Source organism: Mus caroli, unplaced genomic scaffold (genome assembly GCF_978045245.1).
Source record: "Mus caroli unplaced genomic scaffold, Mus_caroli_1 scaffold_13, whole genome shotgun sequence".
Lineage (NCBI taxonomy): Eukaryota > Metazoa > Chordata > Mammalia > Rodentia > Muridae > Mus > Mus caroli.
The window spans coordinates 13,707,412-13,723,541 of NW_028227268.1; the positions used below are offsets into that span (position 1 = coordinate 13,707,412).

General features: G+C 42.9%; 1 protein-coding gene across 1 annotated transcript in view; it reads right to left on the reverse strand.

Moving 5' to 3' along the window:
• Cep112 (centrosomal protein 112) overlaps positions 1 to 8,235 on the reverse strand; it is a 442,735-nt gene extending 434,500 nt beyond the window's left edge. Inside the window, exon 1 of the mRNA XM_085829453.1 lies at positions 8,088 to 8,235. Coding sequence (XP_085685579.1) covers positions 8,088 to 8,235 — 148 coding nt within the window. The remainder of the gene's footprint in view (positions 1 to 8,087) is intronic.
• Between the last annotated feature and the right edge of the window lie 7,895 nt (positions 8,236 to 16,130).

Consider the following 16,130-nt stretch of genomic DNA (forward strand, 5'->3'; position numbering starts at 1 on the left):
CACACACACACACATCCCTGCTCATGGCCGGCCTCTACTCCTCTACTCCTCTCATTCTCTACTCTCTCTGCTTTTCTCTGCCTCTATTACCTTCATAACTCCCCTCCCCATGCCCTGAATAAACTCTATTCTATACTAATATAAAAATTAAAAAAATAAACAACTTCAATCTATAGCACATGAGCGGCTGGAGAAGTATGTAGGGCTGTAGATCAGCTCTGTGTGCTGTGAGATCCTGGGTTCAACATTCCAGGATACTATAAAGTTAGTACTAATATAGAAAATATGAGTAACTCTCATCATTTAGCCATAAGAATAAGAACATCCATAAAAACACTGGCAGGGATCATCCTTCTGACAGCAATCAGTTGTATACTTTAAAAGAGAGAGTAAAGAGGTGAGAACAAATACAACCTAAGTATCAGAAGTGCCAGTTACACCAGCTACCCCGTGGTCACTGCAGATCGGATACGTGGTTTTAAATACAGTCCTGAACCCTCAAACAGGTCAGACTTCCATGTTTCAGTTCACATTATATTTTACAACGTTGATCCCTTTACCAAAGAAAAAATACAAATAATGACAATTTATGTACAAAAAATATGTTCAACCAAAACCAGACTGCAATACCCCAACACCACAGAGGACAGCCAAAATGCAGGTAAGCAATGCAAAGTGCTGGTGCGGATGGAGAGCACAGAACTCTCGTGTATTGTTGTCCAGAGTGTGAAATGACAGGGACATTCTAGAAATAACTTGTCAGCGTCTCTCAAAGGTAGCCAAACACCGACCATATAACCAAAGAAACCTCAAATGAAATGCAAAATCTATATTCACACAAAAAGTACAGATGTGGTGCTCAGAGTAACTTTTTAGTCTTCTTTCTTCTTGAGTTTCATGTGTTTTGCAAATTGCATCTTGGGTATTCTAAGTTTCTAGGCTAATATGCGCTTATCAGTGAGTGCATATCATGTGTGTTCTAAATCAACCATGGAAATAGCACACAAATTGTAATATAATCATGGATACTAACACAGCAACCAAGATGAATACTGATACACAAAACAACATAGATAAATTCCAGTGAAGGAGACGGTTATTATATGCCAAGTCCATTGCTATGATATGAGCTCCAAGGAAAGGAAAAACCTTCCGCAGCGAGAAGAGAAGAGGCCATGGTTCACAGAGGTCATTAATGAAGGAGAGTTTGAATAGAGAGAAATGAATACCAAAAAAGAAGAATCCACTAGGGGTGTTTAACTAACCGTTCTGTGCATGAATTGTAGAAGAGACTAGAAATCTGTACTAAAAAAGTTCACTGAACTGTAGACCAAAATCTTAAAATTCTTTAATTCCCCTTAAACTTCTAAAAATAGTCTTTGTATATACTAAATATATAATTGAGGTAAAACTGACAACAGCAGAAATAAAATATCTTATGTTAAAATGTGTCCAGAAGATGGCGAGATGGCTCAGTTACTAAAGAGCTTACTGCTTAAGCATGGGGACCTAAGTTTGAGTCACTCACATAAAATATCCAGGCATGGTCACATGTGCCTGTAATCCTCCTGCAATGGAGACAGACATGCGGGTTCCTGGAACTCACAGGCCCGTCTACCCAATAGCTGAGTACCAGGTTCAGTGAGAGTCGCTGTCTCAAAAGATAAAGTAAAAGGAGGATGAAAATGACCTGGACATATAAGCACACTCAGACACGCACGCACATACACACACACACACCCTTGCCTGCCACACAAGCGTGTAATACCATTAGTCAGATGCCTCAATGCCTGCCTGGCTTGCTGTGTGGCCTCAAGGCAACCCTGGAAATTCTATACAGATAACAAGTAAAAGGTATAGAGAATACAGTGCTTGTCTGGCATATGTGAAGCCTAGGTTCAGTCTACAAAACCTCAAAAAAAAATTAAATGTGTGTGTGCATCAGTTCAAACCTCAAAACTGAAGAAAAAGGAAAAAAAGAAAAATACATCCATAATCAATATGTCCATATAAAATGTGAACTACCACAGTAAGGCTATATTTACATAATATATATCACCCAATTTGCCACATATTTAATTTACAAACTAAAGCCTAGGGAAAAATTCTATTCTGCCTTAAAAGCTGTCTTGTTCCACAGCTTAGCCATTCCCTACACGACCATTTTCTAGTATTTATCAAAGAATGCGCAGTTTATCCCCAGTAGCTTCTGAGACCATCCATCCTGTCTTTCACCGATTCACCTTACTTCCTTCACAGCCATGAGTGGGAACTATGGTCTCACTATTGCACATACATATGTGCTCTTTCAACCTTTTATGTTCTCCACCCAATAGTACTCAGGAGGGAAATCCCTGGCTGAGATCCTTGCTGCCACTTTCCAACTAGTGTTCCTCCAACTTCAACTCACAAAATCACCCTCTTTGGGGCCTCCAATCACCTGGCTACACCACTTGCTTTCCAGTCCCATCGCAAGCATCTCTACCTGATAGTAGCACCTTATCCCCAAATGGTCACTTGCACCTCCCTTCCTCAGTCTCCCCCCCCCCTCACTGCCTTGGAGCTCTTCTTTTCACTTAACAATAGCATACTGCTAGCTCTTGATTCCCAATCACTCTGTAACTCCCTAACCAAGGAGCAACAGAAGAAAGATGGTAGTGCCTTGGAGTTAGGTAGCTTTCATGCATACTTATGGGAACTTTCAAGAGGTGGCGCACATCTTTAATCCCAGCACTCGGGAGGCAGAGGCAGGCGGATTTCTGAGTTCGAGGCCAGCCTGGTCTACAAAGTGAGTTCCAGGACAGCCAGGGCTACACAGAGAAACCCTGTCTCAGAAAAAACAAAAACAAACAAAACAAAACAAAACAAAAAAAAAACCTTTTTCTCAGTCTACAAAGCAACGTTTAAAACTTAACATACATCTTAAAACCCCCTAATGAACTGCAACTCTTCTCTCAGTTTAAAGGGAAAAAACTTGGTTAATAAAAAATAGATAAGAGCCCTAGTAAGACGGTTCTCCTCCCACCTCACTGAAAGGACTATCCTTACAGAAATACCTTAGCTCCTTTCTGACAGCCCAAGCAGCAAGAACTCTTCTAGCTAAGATGGTAGCTCTTCCTCTCATTCATCATCACTTACTACCTCCTCCCTATTTCACACTCTTTAACTCCACAGGCTCCTTCCCCTCCGTGCCACCTCTCATTCTAGCCTTCCACTTTCCTGTCTGCTGGTACTGCGCTGCTCCAGCTTCATCCTCCCTGGGAATTACTCCTGCAGCTCTATCATGTATAAGCATTTTTCAGAGATGCCCTATGACCCACTACTTGCTAAATCCACAGTGCCTTGCCCTCCTTACAGCTCACCACTCCTACAAATGCATCTTTGACTTCAGTGGCTCACTTGCTCCTGCTCCGGAGTCATTTCTTCGTCTCTCAGTGACTCCTTTCTCCAGCCAACACTGAGTCCAGATTCTGCCTTGGCCTTTCCTCAGTCTCCTTTCAGTCTGACTTTCCCCTTCTCTCTGGGCAATCACAACCAGTCCTGGAACTTATGCCACTCACCCTTACATTGTATTGCTAACTCTACTCTCTCCTTGAAATGCCAACTCATACTTACAACAGTTTCCTGGATCTATTCCACAACGTCCTGTCTGTTATGAAGTCGTAAATATCCCAAAGAAAACTACACAATTGTCCCCATATTCTTGGTGGTATCATCAATCTATGTCATCTTCCTAGTTAGACATATCGAGGTTTCCACTATCTAAACTCTCCACAAAACAACTAAGTTCAGGGGCAAACACACCAAAGGCACAGCGTCTCCACTCTCTCTTACTCTGTCAGATAAAACCCTGAGCATCACTAACTTGTACTACTACAGTGACCCTATGACTCGCCTTCCAATGAGCCGTGTCACTACCTGAGAAAAGAGTGAAGCTTATAACTTTTCAAACTCTCTCTACTGCCTACTACGGGATACTTTGCAAACCCTGTGTTAGCCATGCAGGTGCCTTCCCATTTTAGCCTACTTCTTACCACAGCTACTCTGTCTGACTAAACAAACCCACCATTGTCACTACAGTCTTCTAACCATTCTTCAAACACTCCAAACCCTTACCTGGTCCTGCTCCTGATGCAAGGATCTTTACAGACCTGAGACAGATAAATGTAGCTCAAATATCATTGCTGAGTGTAGCTAGTCTACTTACCCTCAGCTAATTGTTGCTCTCTTCTTTCTGTAAAATGTTCACATCTGTGTCGCTACATTTACCATACATTTATCTGTCATTTACATATTTTCTACATCTGGGGTAGACTCTTGGAAAGCAGGGGTCATGACTCACATCTTAGAAGGAACTTCGCATATTATCAAGTATGTTAGGGTCAAAGAATTGATTGCTGGATAAACAGATCAATGTTCAACTTTTGCATGACTTTTTGACAAATTGTTTGGGGGTCACACAAGTTTATGTGGGTATACACGTCCATGAGGAATTTTGCATGTGTTTTTTGATCTCAATCCACATTAGTTTTTGAGACAGGGCCTCTCACTAAACCTGGAGCTCATGAATTCAGCTAGGCCATCTGGCCAATGAGAACTAGAAATCTACCTGTCCCTAGCATTACAGATCCACACTACCACATCTGCCTTTTCCTTGAGTGCTAGGGATCCAAACCGATGTCCTCATGCTTGAACAGCAGGCACTTTGCAGATGGAGCCATCTCCCCAGCCCCCAAATGATTGGTTTTCAGTGCTTCCATTCCAAACACCAAACAGGTCTTACAGAACAGGAATATTACATGTTCCTAATTGCATTTGCCAAAAAATGGCCATCCGACTTTCTGTGGACCAGAGGGAGGAATATTTTTTTCAATTTTAAGATATGGCTAAACTAACTTTATTCAGGGTTGGGGAGGCAGCTCTGTGGCAGAGTATTTACCTAGCATATATAAGGCACTGGTCTCAATTCTCAGCACTACGTAAATAACTAAATTAATTAATGAACTAATTTTTTTTTTTTTTGGTTTTTTTTCGAGACAGGGTTTCTCTGTATAGTCCTGGCTGTCCTGGAACTCACTTTGTAGACCAGGCTGGCTAAATCAAGTAACTTGATTTAAAATAATTTTATGACTAGTTGATAGGTTTGAAGACACTGTGTTTGATTTGTCTCACTTTAAAATCCTATAACATATCTGGTTATGTACTTGGTAAAAGTACAGTATGATATTATACAAAGCACAGTACGCTAGTATACTGGGTATCAGATAATAAAGTTGACAACAACTACTCAAATGGATACATAAACCTGTGGAAACTGCTAGATCCAAAGCTGTAAGCCCAGCTCTGCCCTTGATGCACCGCCAGCTTGCACACCATGCCCTGGTACTCAGATTCCTGCCTAAGCCTGTTGTTTGCTGTGGCCAAAGCAAAAAAAATTCCTCATAATCACTAATTCTCAATAAATCCTTTGACCTTTGTGGAAATGTTAGTGTTTGATATTAGAGGAGACTAAAATTCAGCAGCTAAGTGACTCACCAAAATCATAATTACACAAATCCCAGATTAAAATTCTGAAATCCCTAGCTCTTACAGCCATTATATCTGACCATTTAGCCGTTTGAATGTAAATCAGCAATATCTCCAACTTAAAAAAAAAAAGTAATTTGAGTAGCAGAAAGGCTGTCTGAGCTGCTGTCAGAACGTGGAATAACCAAGTCAAGTACTCGTTCTAAGAACATCACAACAAACAAAAGCTGGGGAGACAGCTCAGTCAGGAAAGTGCTTACTAGAGAAGAACAGGCTTCTTTAGTAACCAGCTAAGAAGCTTGGCCAAGTGGTGGCCTGGGTAATTCCAGCACCGGAAGGAAGGGCAGAGCCAGGTGGCTCCCTAGAGCTCACTAGCCAGCCAGCTAAGCTTGGACCGGGAGCCCAGGTCCAAGTGAGAGACTCTCTTTAAAACAAGTTGGACAGTTCCTGAAAATATCTGAGGCCAAGTTTGACCCCTGGCCTCCAAATCTGTGTGCATGCCAAACCCAAGTAAAAACAGAGCCGAAGTGATACATAGCGAAGCTAAAAGTCTGCTTTTCCTTGCCCCTATTCATTCGCCAACAACAAAAAATATACATTAACATTTCAATTTTTGAAGGAATTCCTGCTACACAAATTGTGCACATAAATTATGTCTAGCTGTTGAAAAGGTTTTTATACTATTCCTCAGAACTTTGAAATTTAAAGTATCAAAATAGTAAAATAAAAGCCGGGCACTGTGGCGTGTGCCTTTGATTTGGACACTTGGGAGGCAGAAGCAGGTATATCTGAGAGTTCATGGCCAGCCTGGTCTACATAATGTGAATTCCAGAACAGCCAGAGCTATGGAGAAAAACCATGTCTCAAAAAGTTAAAAAAAAAAAACTGAAAAATAAGTAAAGCTCTATTCTGGTTTAGGATTAAATTACTCAAAGTAAGCCTTTCACTGATACCAACGACAATGTGACTATTGCATATACAAAAGGAATACAAAGGAATTCCTCAGATGGAGTAAAAGAAGTTGGGTGGCTCTCCTTTTATTTATATTCTGTATTTAAACTGTCTTTTATTTAACTCATTAGTCTTGCCTTTTTAAAAAATCCATTTCTTTGTGGACAGCTATGAAATATGAAATGGCTAAGACCTTCTTAGCGTGCCTGGCTGCCATAGAAGTCAGCAAACTGCAAGCAAGCCAGCAATAGTAACAACCTTAAAAAGGAGAGACACAAGGAAACCAAGAACACACTTCATATGCAGAGCATGCCCCTCGCCAAGCGCAATATATTCCTGAAAGTTGTGTAAAATGCTTTTTGTTCCATCAGATTATATGTTGAGTATATTGTGAAGAATAATACAGAAGCCTTGAATTGCCAAAAAAAAAATCAACAAGGGTTACCCGGGCACGATTTTTGCGGGTTACACATTTGGGGGTTTTGGTTGTTTTGCCTTTTTTTTTTTTTTTTTTTTTTTTTTGGTGGGTGGGACAGAAGCCTTCCCAGAAGACACTGGGCTGCCAGCTAAGCTTAATCGGGGAGCCCAGGTCCAAGTGAGAGACTCTCTTTAAAACAAGTTGGACAGTTCCTGAAAATATCTGAGGTCAAGACTATGAGTGTCATAACTGTATCCCGGCATGTCCTCAAATGCACCTAACTTGACAGGAACAGTTTCCACTGTCCTTTACAGGCCTGAAGCTGGGGCTTAACAGTGTGAAGGACCTGACCCAAATCCAGGAGACAATCCTGGACCTAAACACTGCACAATTATCCTCCTCTCCGCTTTGCTGGGCGTTGGGGAGGTGGTCGCTGTGAATGGGGTTCACTGGCATTTTGATTGCCTTTTCTATCTTACTTTCATGTATCTTTAAATAGGAAATGCAAATCATAAAAATACCAGCATACTGATGGAGGTGTGGTGGAGAGGGGTACTCAGGAGGCAGAGGCAGGTGGATCTCTGTGAATTCCACTCTGTCTGGAAGATGAAACAAAGGTCAGCGGTCCTATTTACTTGTTCTCTGGGTCACTACACTCTATGTCCCCCCCAAAGGGCAGGGACTCCAGGCTGGGTCCTTGCAAGTTCACTGTTCATCAATCAGGACTTTCTCTCTCGGAGCCGGCCTGCAGTCTGATTCTCCTCCTCTGACTGATCTGACAGCAGCTAAGAACTGCAGCGGTTCCGTTCCTGGCGGTCACTTCCTCCGCCCGTGTGGGCACCGGGAGCGGCGCCTGTGTGGCCCACCCAGGCCCGGGCCGCTCTCCTACCTGCTCCAGGACACAGACCTCTTCTCACAACCGCAAGCCCCCTACCTCGGGGTTCTGGGTCCCGCCATGCCGCCTGCCCAAACTTTCCTGAGATCTTTTCCCTGGCCGTCGCTAGGCTGCTGACCCCGCCGGAGCGCGCGCCACACAGGCCGCAAGCGCGGGTCCCAGGCCTGCGGGCGACGCCCCTCCCCGGGCCAACCCGCACGCGCAGGGGCTCCATCCCGCGCAAAATTCCACTCAGAACCTGGGAGTAGGAGGCGGGAGGGGATTGTCGATGGGAGAAACAAGAGAGAGAGAGAGAACCTGGCGCCCCAACCAGCAAGCCGTCCACTCGGCCGCCGACGCCCAGCCGCCACAGCCAAACGGTTTCAAATCCTTGCGGGCCGTCCAGCAAACCGGGGGCGGGACTAGCAAACTCGCCTGTCCCGCCCCCTCGAGCTGCGGCTGGCATTCAACTTTGTTGCCATGGCGACGCTCCCGGTTAGGTCTGTCACTGCTCCTCAAGTCCGAGGGGGCGGGAATTTCCGCCCTTCGGGCAGTTCGCATGCTAAGGGCGGAGACTTCCCTCCTCACTGTTCCCCACCCTCTGAGAAATGGACCCTGCAAACAGCTTCGTTGCTATGGTAACTGTCTAGTCTACTGCGCAGGCGCCGAGCTCGTGGTTTTAGCCTATCCGACCCAGAGCGGTTAGTTTCCAGGCTTAATCTTCTGTGATCCCTGGACGATGCAGTGGATGCTGCATCTTCCTGGCTTCTTACTCAGTCGCTTGTGAGCACTTTAAAGATTGAGGAGAAAGAACAAGAAAAACTCAAAAGTGATGGAACTACTAGACAGTAATTGGCAGAAAAGCCTGTCGTTTGAACAGACATCACCTTTGAGTAAGTCCGAAGCATGAAAATTTACCCTTGTTAGTTCACACTCCAGAGGTGAATTACTCAAAACAACGAGCAGGATATTTTCATTTGTTATTTAGAACCATCATAAGTCTGAAAACACTAACCCTGCAAGATCCTGAACTGAAATTTAAAAGCTTTCTGTTTAACACTCAGTACAGAATAGTACCATCAAGTAGGGGAGAAAATGTATTTTTGCGCTTCCCAGGAAGTCTGGTGGACCTCGGGCAGTCAACATTGCTGTGTGCTGGTGTTCTTTGATCTTTTACGTCTCTGCAAGCTCTGAACTGGGTAATTTAAAATACCAACAGAAACAAAATTTAAATTGTAAAAAAAAAAAACCACTCCCTTCAATGAAATTCCGTGTGCCGTTGCTTTTCACCTAAGTTCACAATAGAATCCCTTCTGCAGAGTCTTTGGGATGCACTCAGTGTGGTGCCAAACCTCAACTGAAGCACAGCTTGAAGCATCTTTTCAAGTTTACATAAGGAAAGTAGAGGAGTCGCTTGTTTGCAATTAGCTGTTTTCCCGCTTCCAGAAGAAGACTACATTCTTTCAAGGTGCACTTTGGAATCCACCTCCCTGGAAGAGACAGCAATTGTTCATTATTTCAGAGGCAATTTATACTACAGAGGAAAGAATGCAGAATGCTTTCAAGAATATTTGGTTTCCAAAAGCATTATTTGAGCACACTCACAGCTGAGCGATGTCCCACAATCCAGATCGTTTGTTCTAAGAATCAGATTGTAAAACCCACATGTGCAGAAATGAGACTAGTCAGAGACCACTTGGAAGAGGTGCACTTACTGATCAAAGGATACAGACTTCCAAGTAGAAGAAAGAAATTCAAGAGGACTATAGTCACCATTCAACGTGGTGACTATGGGCCATAACTATATTGTACCTTTTGAAGGGCGACTTTAAATTTATACTTATGGACAGAAAACTTAGCAGTGTACAATTAACCTAGTGCAGTGGCAAGTTCCTTGTCCTTTGCCTTTTCCAGCTTGAAAATGGGAACCATAGGTTTTGTCCCCAGAACACTGGCACCCCAGTGGTGGCAGATCTCCTTGTATCTGTCATTGTAGTTGGTCGTGATAGCTTCCACCAGCTTAGCCAGAGTGCTTTTGTCTTACGAGTTAATCTGTGTGCAGGCAGCAGTGGTGCGTGTCTTCCTGTGGGCCAGCCACCCCAGCTTGGCCTTCTCTTTGATGCTGCTGCACGGGATCCCCACCTTGTGACACAGGGCAGGCAGGAGATTCACCAGCTCAACAGCATCTACATTGTGTGCAATCACCAAGAGCGGAGCTTTCTTATTCTCTACCTTTTTGGCTCCTGCTAGAAGGGGAGGTGGTCTCCTCTGCCAACAGCTTTCTTCGTAGCACTGGCCGGCAGCCTTCGCTGCTTCTTCTGCTTCATCTCTGCCCTACACTTGTGGGTAGCCTTAAGAAGCTGGGTAGCTGTTCGGCAGTCCAGGGCCTCAGAGAACTGGTTAATGGCATGAGGTACTTTGAGTTGCTTATAGAGGATCTTTTTTTTTTTTTTTTTTTTTTTTTTTTTTGCTGTTGCAGCTGGGTGGATCAGGCCACCCATTTGAGCTGGGGCTGAGCTTCTTTGGTCTTTTCTCAGGGAATTCGCCACTTTCTTTTCCCTCCTACTTCACAGTGATGGGACCAAGGCCATCTTTTTCCCCTAGACATGTTTACTTTGAGCATCTCGCTTGGCTGAAGGAGAGAGTTGTATATTGTTTTCTTGAAAATTCCTCTCAGGGTAGATTGCTATAGTGTTCACCTTGTAAAATGGAATAGTACATAAAGCAATGTGTGTGTGTGTGAATTTTCTCAATCCACGTTGCATGTATATCTCAAAGCATCATGCAGTACCAATAAATGCATGTGGTTTTTAGACATTGCAAAACTCAGCCTCAGAGATAGCTCAGTGGGTAACTGAGAACTTGCTTGGGTGTGAGGACCATAGTTCAGTTCCCCTGCCAGGTGGGTGTAGTTCCCATCCATAGTTCCAGTGCTCAGAAGGTAGTGTCCCCATAGAAAAATGGCTAGTTATACAAGCCGTATAGATGAGCTCTAGGTTCAAATGAGACAGCCTGCCTCTCTGAATAAGGAAGAGAGTGATCAAGAAAGACCCCCATATCAGCCCTTGGGCACACACACACACACACACACAAACATGCATACACTCGGGCAGTCACATCACATATTTTCCTCAGAGGGGGAAGAACAAAGGAAAAATGTAATTAAGTCAATTTCATTGCAGAGGAAATGAGGGAAGGAATTTTACTCCCTCAATATCTACCCTCAAATCTCTCCAAAAATAACTCTTGGAAAATATTAATGTAGACCAGAATTATGATAGCTCATTTTTCTTTTCTTCAGTATTTTGAGGCCAAGGATTCAAAAATTTCAACATGAGTTTGTCGAGTCATTTGAAGGAATGTGAGCGAAAAACACCCTGAAAAATATAAGACTCAAAAATAAATGTTACAGACTTTGAATCACGGTAGTGAACCACCAGTTACTTCCACTCTTATCAGGAATAATCAAAGTTAGCTATTAACAGAAATGGAGTTTTAGCTTAGTAAGCTAGGAATTTCCAATTGTATCTTTTTTCAGACTCTGTATCCATGCTATTGTAGGTAATCTGGAAAATACTGAGATGTTTAAAGAAGAACATTAACATAATTTGACCATTAAAAAATATCCAGGCCTAACATGTATACATGTATATATATATTTATATATACATATATATATATATATATATATATATATATATATGTTCAAATCCTCTATCTATGTGCTACACAATCATTTTTAAACATGACCTTATTATCCCATCATATGGATATAACATAATTTGATCAATCTTCTCCTGTAGTTACTAATTCTGGTTCTTATAATATTCCAGTAATAAAAATCTCTGTTGTAGTCTCAGTTGCCAACATATAAGAGATTTGCTTCTCTGGGTGCGGCAGTGCACACCTTTACTCTCAGCACTCGGGAGGCAGAGGCAGGCAGATCTCTGAGTTTGAGGCCAGCCTGGTCTACAAAGTGAGATCCAGGACAGCCAGGGCTGTTACACAGAGAAATCCTGTCTTGAAAAACAAAACCTAAACAAACCCAAACAAAAAGGATGTATTTCATATATGTAAATGTATGTATATGCTTGTGCGCCCGTGTGGTAAGTGTGGTGGTCAGAAGTCAATGGTAGGTGCTTTCCTCAATCACTTTCCCCCTTAGTTTTTAAGAGAGTCTCTCACTGAATCTAGAACTTGCAGATTTGAGGAGGTTATCTGGCCAGCCAGTTCCATGATGCTGTGTCTACCTCCTGCCCTCCCCACCCACCCCATCCTGGGCTTATAAGTCACTGCACCTGGCTTTTATATAGATTCCAGGGATCAAACATAGATCCTCCTGCTTTCAAATCTGTGCTTTATTGACTAACTCATCTTTCCAGCCTATGTAAGAGATTTGCAATAGACATAAAAAAGCAATCCAGCTTTCCTCCCAAATTACTCATTAAACTTATTTTGCAAATCTCTAAGACATGCAGCAGTTTGAAAGAGTGTCAGAGTCACATTAACAGCTTTTTGGATCTGTGCAAATTGTATTTTAAAAAAAAAAAAACTAATATCACTTTTTAATTGGCATTTGCTACTCTTTGAAAATGTTAATGTTTCCTATTAGCCCTTTTTAGTTTCCTGGAGTCTGGTAGAAAGTCTTCTGTTCCCTGTTCACCTTGAGGAAACTGACATGATATAATGTGGTGGTTTGAAAGAGAATGGTTCCAAAGGCTCATGTATATGAATGTGTGGTTCCCAGTTTGAGGACTATTGGGTAGAATTAGGAGGTGTGGCCCTGTTGTAGGAGGTGTGGCCTTGTTGGAGAAGGTGTGACCTTGTGGTAGGAGGTGTGGCCTTATTGAAGAAGGTGTGTCACTTGGGGTGGGAAGAACCTTTGAGGTTTCAAAAGCCCCTGCTGCCAGGCCCAGTCCCTCAGCCTGCTGCCTGCTGATCAGGACATAAAGCTCTCAGCTACTGCTCCAGCACCACGAGTGCCTCTATATTTCCCGCCATGATGACAGTGTGCAAACAAGCCCCGAATTAAATGCTTTCCTTCATAGGAGTTGCCTTGGTCGCGGTGTCCCTTCACAGCAATAGAACAGTAACTAAGACAGATTAACAAATATCTTCCTCTACAGTTTCAAATTTTAAAATTTAGCTATCAGTGGCTCTGTACACTTTACTTTTATGTAAAGCTGGTAGTTTGTACAATGAAATTTTAGTCGCGATTCACTGTTTATTTTTATTTTTATTTTTTTAGCTTTTATTACCTGTATGTACACCCCACCCCGTCATGGGAGGGGGGCAGTAAGAGAACAACTTGTGGGAGTCACTTGTTCTGCAGGGTCAAACCCAGGTCACTAGGCTCGGCAGCAAACATCTTTATCCACTGAGTTATTTTGCTTGCCCCGCCATTATCTATTATTAAAACAGTAGGAGTGAAATCTCAAAGGACTTCACTATCTAGATGGGAAGTAACTTCTAAATACTAAGAATCATTCCTGCGTTGTTATTATATGAACTTATCATAGACAAATATCAGAACACCCCCATAACCAGTAAATTCCTTAAATTGGATGGGGAAATGATGCAGAACTTTCTATTTAGAGAACACAAAAGTATAAGTTTCACCACAAAAACGGTGAAGTTTAAAGAGAGCAGAGAGGAAAGGCATATTTTCTTTTCCTCATTAATAACAATTGAAAAGGTCACTACCTTTAGTACAGTCACTCTGGGTTCCTTAATTTAAACCAGAACTAAGCAATACTCATGATTCCATTCCTGTTCAGCCCACTCTGTTGGAGAAACTCATGCTAAGGATTGTTAACAGAAAAACCCCAGCTCTACTTCCGGGCTCCAGCAGTCCCCATGTGCCCCTGGCCAGTGTTGGAACAGAGAGCAACCGGTTAGCAAGGCACTCCAGCCTGCTCTGCACAGTGGTCTTACCTGCCAACCTGGGGGACACCAGGCTGCAAAATCCCCACTTTCAAGCACAGTTACTTCCAGTAAGTTCCAGGGGGTGGGGGTGGGAGGGCAATCAGAACTCAACTAGAAGTACAGCCTCAAGTCAAAGCTCTGAAGTCTGGGTATCTGGGTTCTGAGAGTCCTTCATGATGTGAGGCAGAAATCCAAGTTACACAACTTCTCTAGCTTCCTTACGGACCAATTGGCAAGATAAGGATGGTTCGTATAGAACATTGCTCAGCACCTGATACAAGGACATTTCAATTTCTTGTCTTCCCCAAGTCTTTTGTGAACATTTAGAGACCCAATGCAATCTTGTCTGCTAACTCGACTGTGTCAGCGGCCACAAACCCCGTGCTCCTGGGTGTACCTGGGTGAGATATTCTTAAACAGAGTATTTGAAGCAGGAGCACCCACCTGGAAGAAGGAAACCGATCTTAATCTGTTTGCCCTCAATGGAAAGTTGTCTGTTCTGTTGCTGGGGCGTTCCTTTGCCTGTATTAGGACCAACTTCTTCAGGAGTCCAATGCAGACTGACAACCAGCAGCTCTCCAGGCATCCTCTGGGATTCCAGGGCCATCCTGGAACTGCTAAGACATCCAGACTCGCCGGCGTGGTGGTGGTGCATACCTTTAATCCCAGCACTTGGGAGGCAGAGGCAGGCGGATTTCTGAGTTTGAGGCCGGCCTGGACAGTTCCAGGAAAGCCAGGGCTATACAGAGAAATCCTGTATCAAAAAACAAAAACAAACAAACAAAAAAGACATCCAGACTCCTGAACTGAACAACTGTCAGATTCTCAGCCTTTACATCAGGAGGTAGCCATTGTTGGACTACCCAGAGGACAGCCTGCAAACGATCTAATGAATCCCATTCTCACCAGTGTCATCACCATCTTCTCACCATCATTACTGGGGAAGAGATCTGTATAGCTGCACATAAGTGTGTATGAATATAGATATGTACATACATATATACATATATATATACATATACATATTTTTCAGTTTATCAGTTCTGTTTCTTTAGACAACTCTAACACACCCAATATACACCACTAGGAGGCAGCAATAACACAGATAAAAACTTGTTCGTAATCTCTCTTTCTCTTGCAAGCATGCGTGTGTGTGTGTGTGTGTGTGTGTGTGTGTGTGTGTGTGTGTGTGTGTGCATGCGTATGTACATGTAGATTTGGGTCCCAGGGATCAAGCTCCAGTTGTCAGGCTTGGTAGCAAGTGCCTGCTGTGCCACCTTGCCATCCCAAATAATTTATTTTTCAAAGGATATTATAACTAGATGAACTGAGAAAGTTCACATGATGAAAGGCATATATACATATGTATGTATATATAATCTATTTACTCAAAATCAAATTTTAAAAAAAACTTTTAAATAACTTGAAGGAAAAAAGAGAGAGATAAACTAAACTTTGTACCAGGACAACAGAAGTTGGTGACTTAAGTCTGCCTGCTGACGGCCTGCAGGGAGTAACGGCAAACTTCCCTGAAAATCTTCCATTTAAACAGAAAGTGCCTGAAAATATGGAGCCGCAGAGGTGCCCTGCTCCACACTGACCACTGCAGGAAGTGCTTCTTCCTATGCATCTGCCTGTCACTGCCAGTCAACTTTTACCACTAACACAGTACTTCCCAGAAGTCCACGGGAAGGGGCTCCGCGGCAGACTGTCTACACTGGGGTGACCTGTGGATATGTCCTTGCACATTGTCTCATTTAATTTAGTTGATGTGGGAAGACAGTCCATTGTGGTTGGCACCATTCCCCAAGACAAGAGTCCCTGAACTGGGTAAAAGTAGATGCATTAAATTGAGTACAAACAAACAAGCAAAGGCGTATGCGTTTATTTCTCTCTGCTCTTGACTGAGGATGTTCTGTGTTAGGTGACCAGCGGTCGCAAGGTCCTGGAACTGTAACTTCCTTGCATCATGGGTGTGACCTATTACAAACCCTTCTCTCCTAGGCTGCTTTTTGTCAGAGTATTTTACCACAATAGAAACAAAACTAGAACACACAACAAAATTAAAATTAAACAAAAGTAATATCACTATAATATTTTTGTGTCTTAGGAAGGAGAGGTGTACTCAGCACTTAGAATGTCTTAATTCGAAATGGAATCTGTTGAAGCGATGTATTTAATTGCATAACACAGGAAAAAGTATAAATTAAGTTGCCCCTGGTTAAGGGCAGATGGATGAATATCTTGGGTGTTGCTTTTGTTGAAAAGTCCAGGACATTTCTATAAATGAATGTTTTCCCTAGATGGAATCTGAATGTTTTCAAAACTTTTTATGGATTATTTGTGAGTTTTACGTCATGCATCCCCAATCCCACTCATCTCCCCTCCCTTTCCTATCTGTCCTCTGCCCTTGTAACCTCCCTCGAAAAAGAAAAC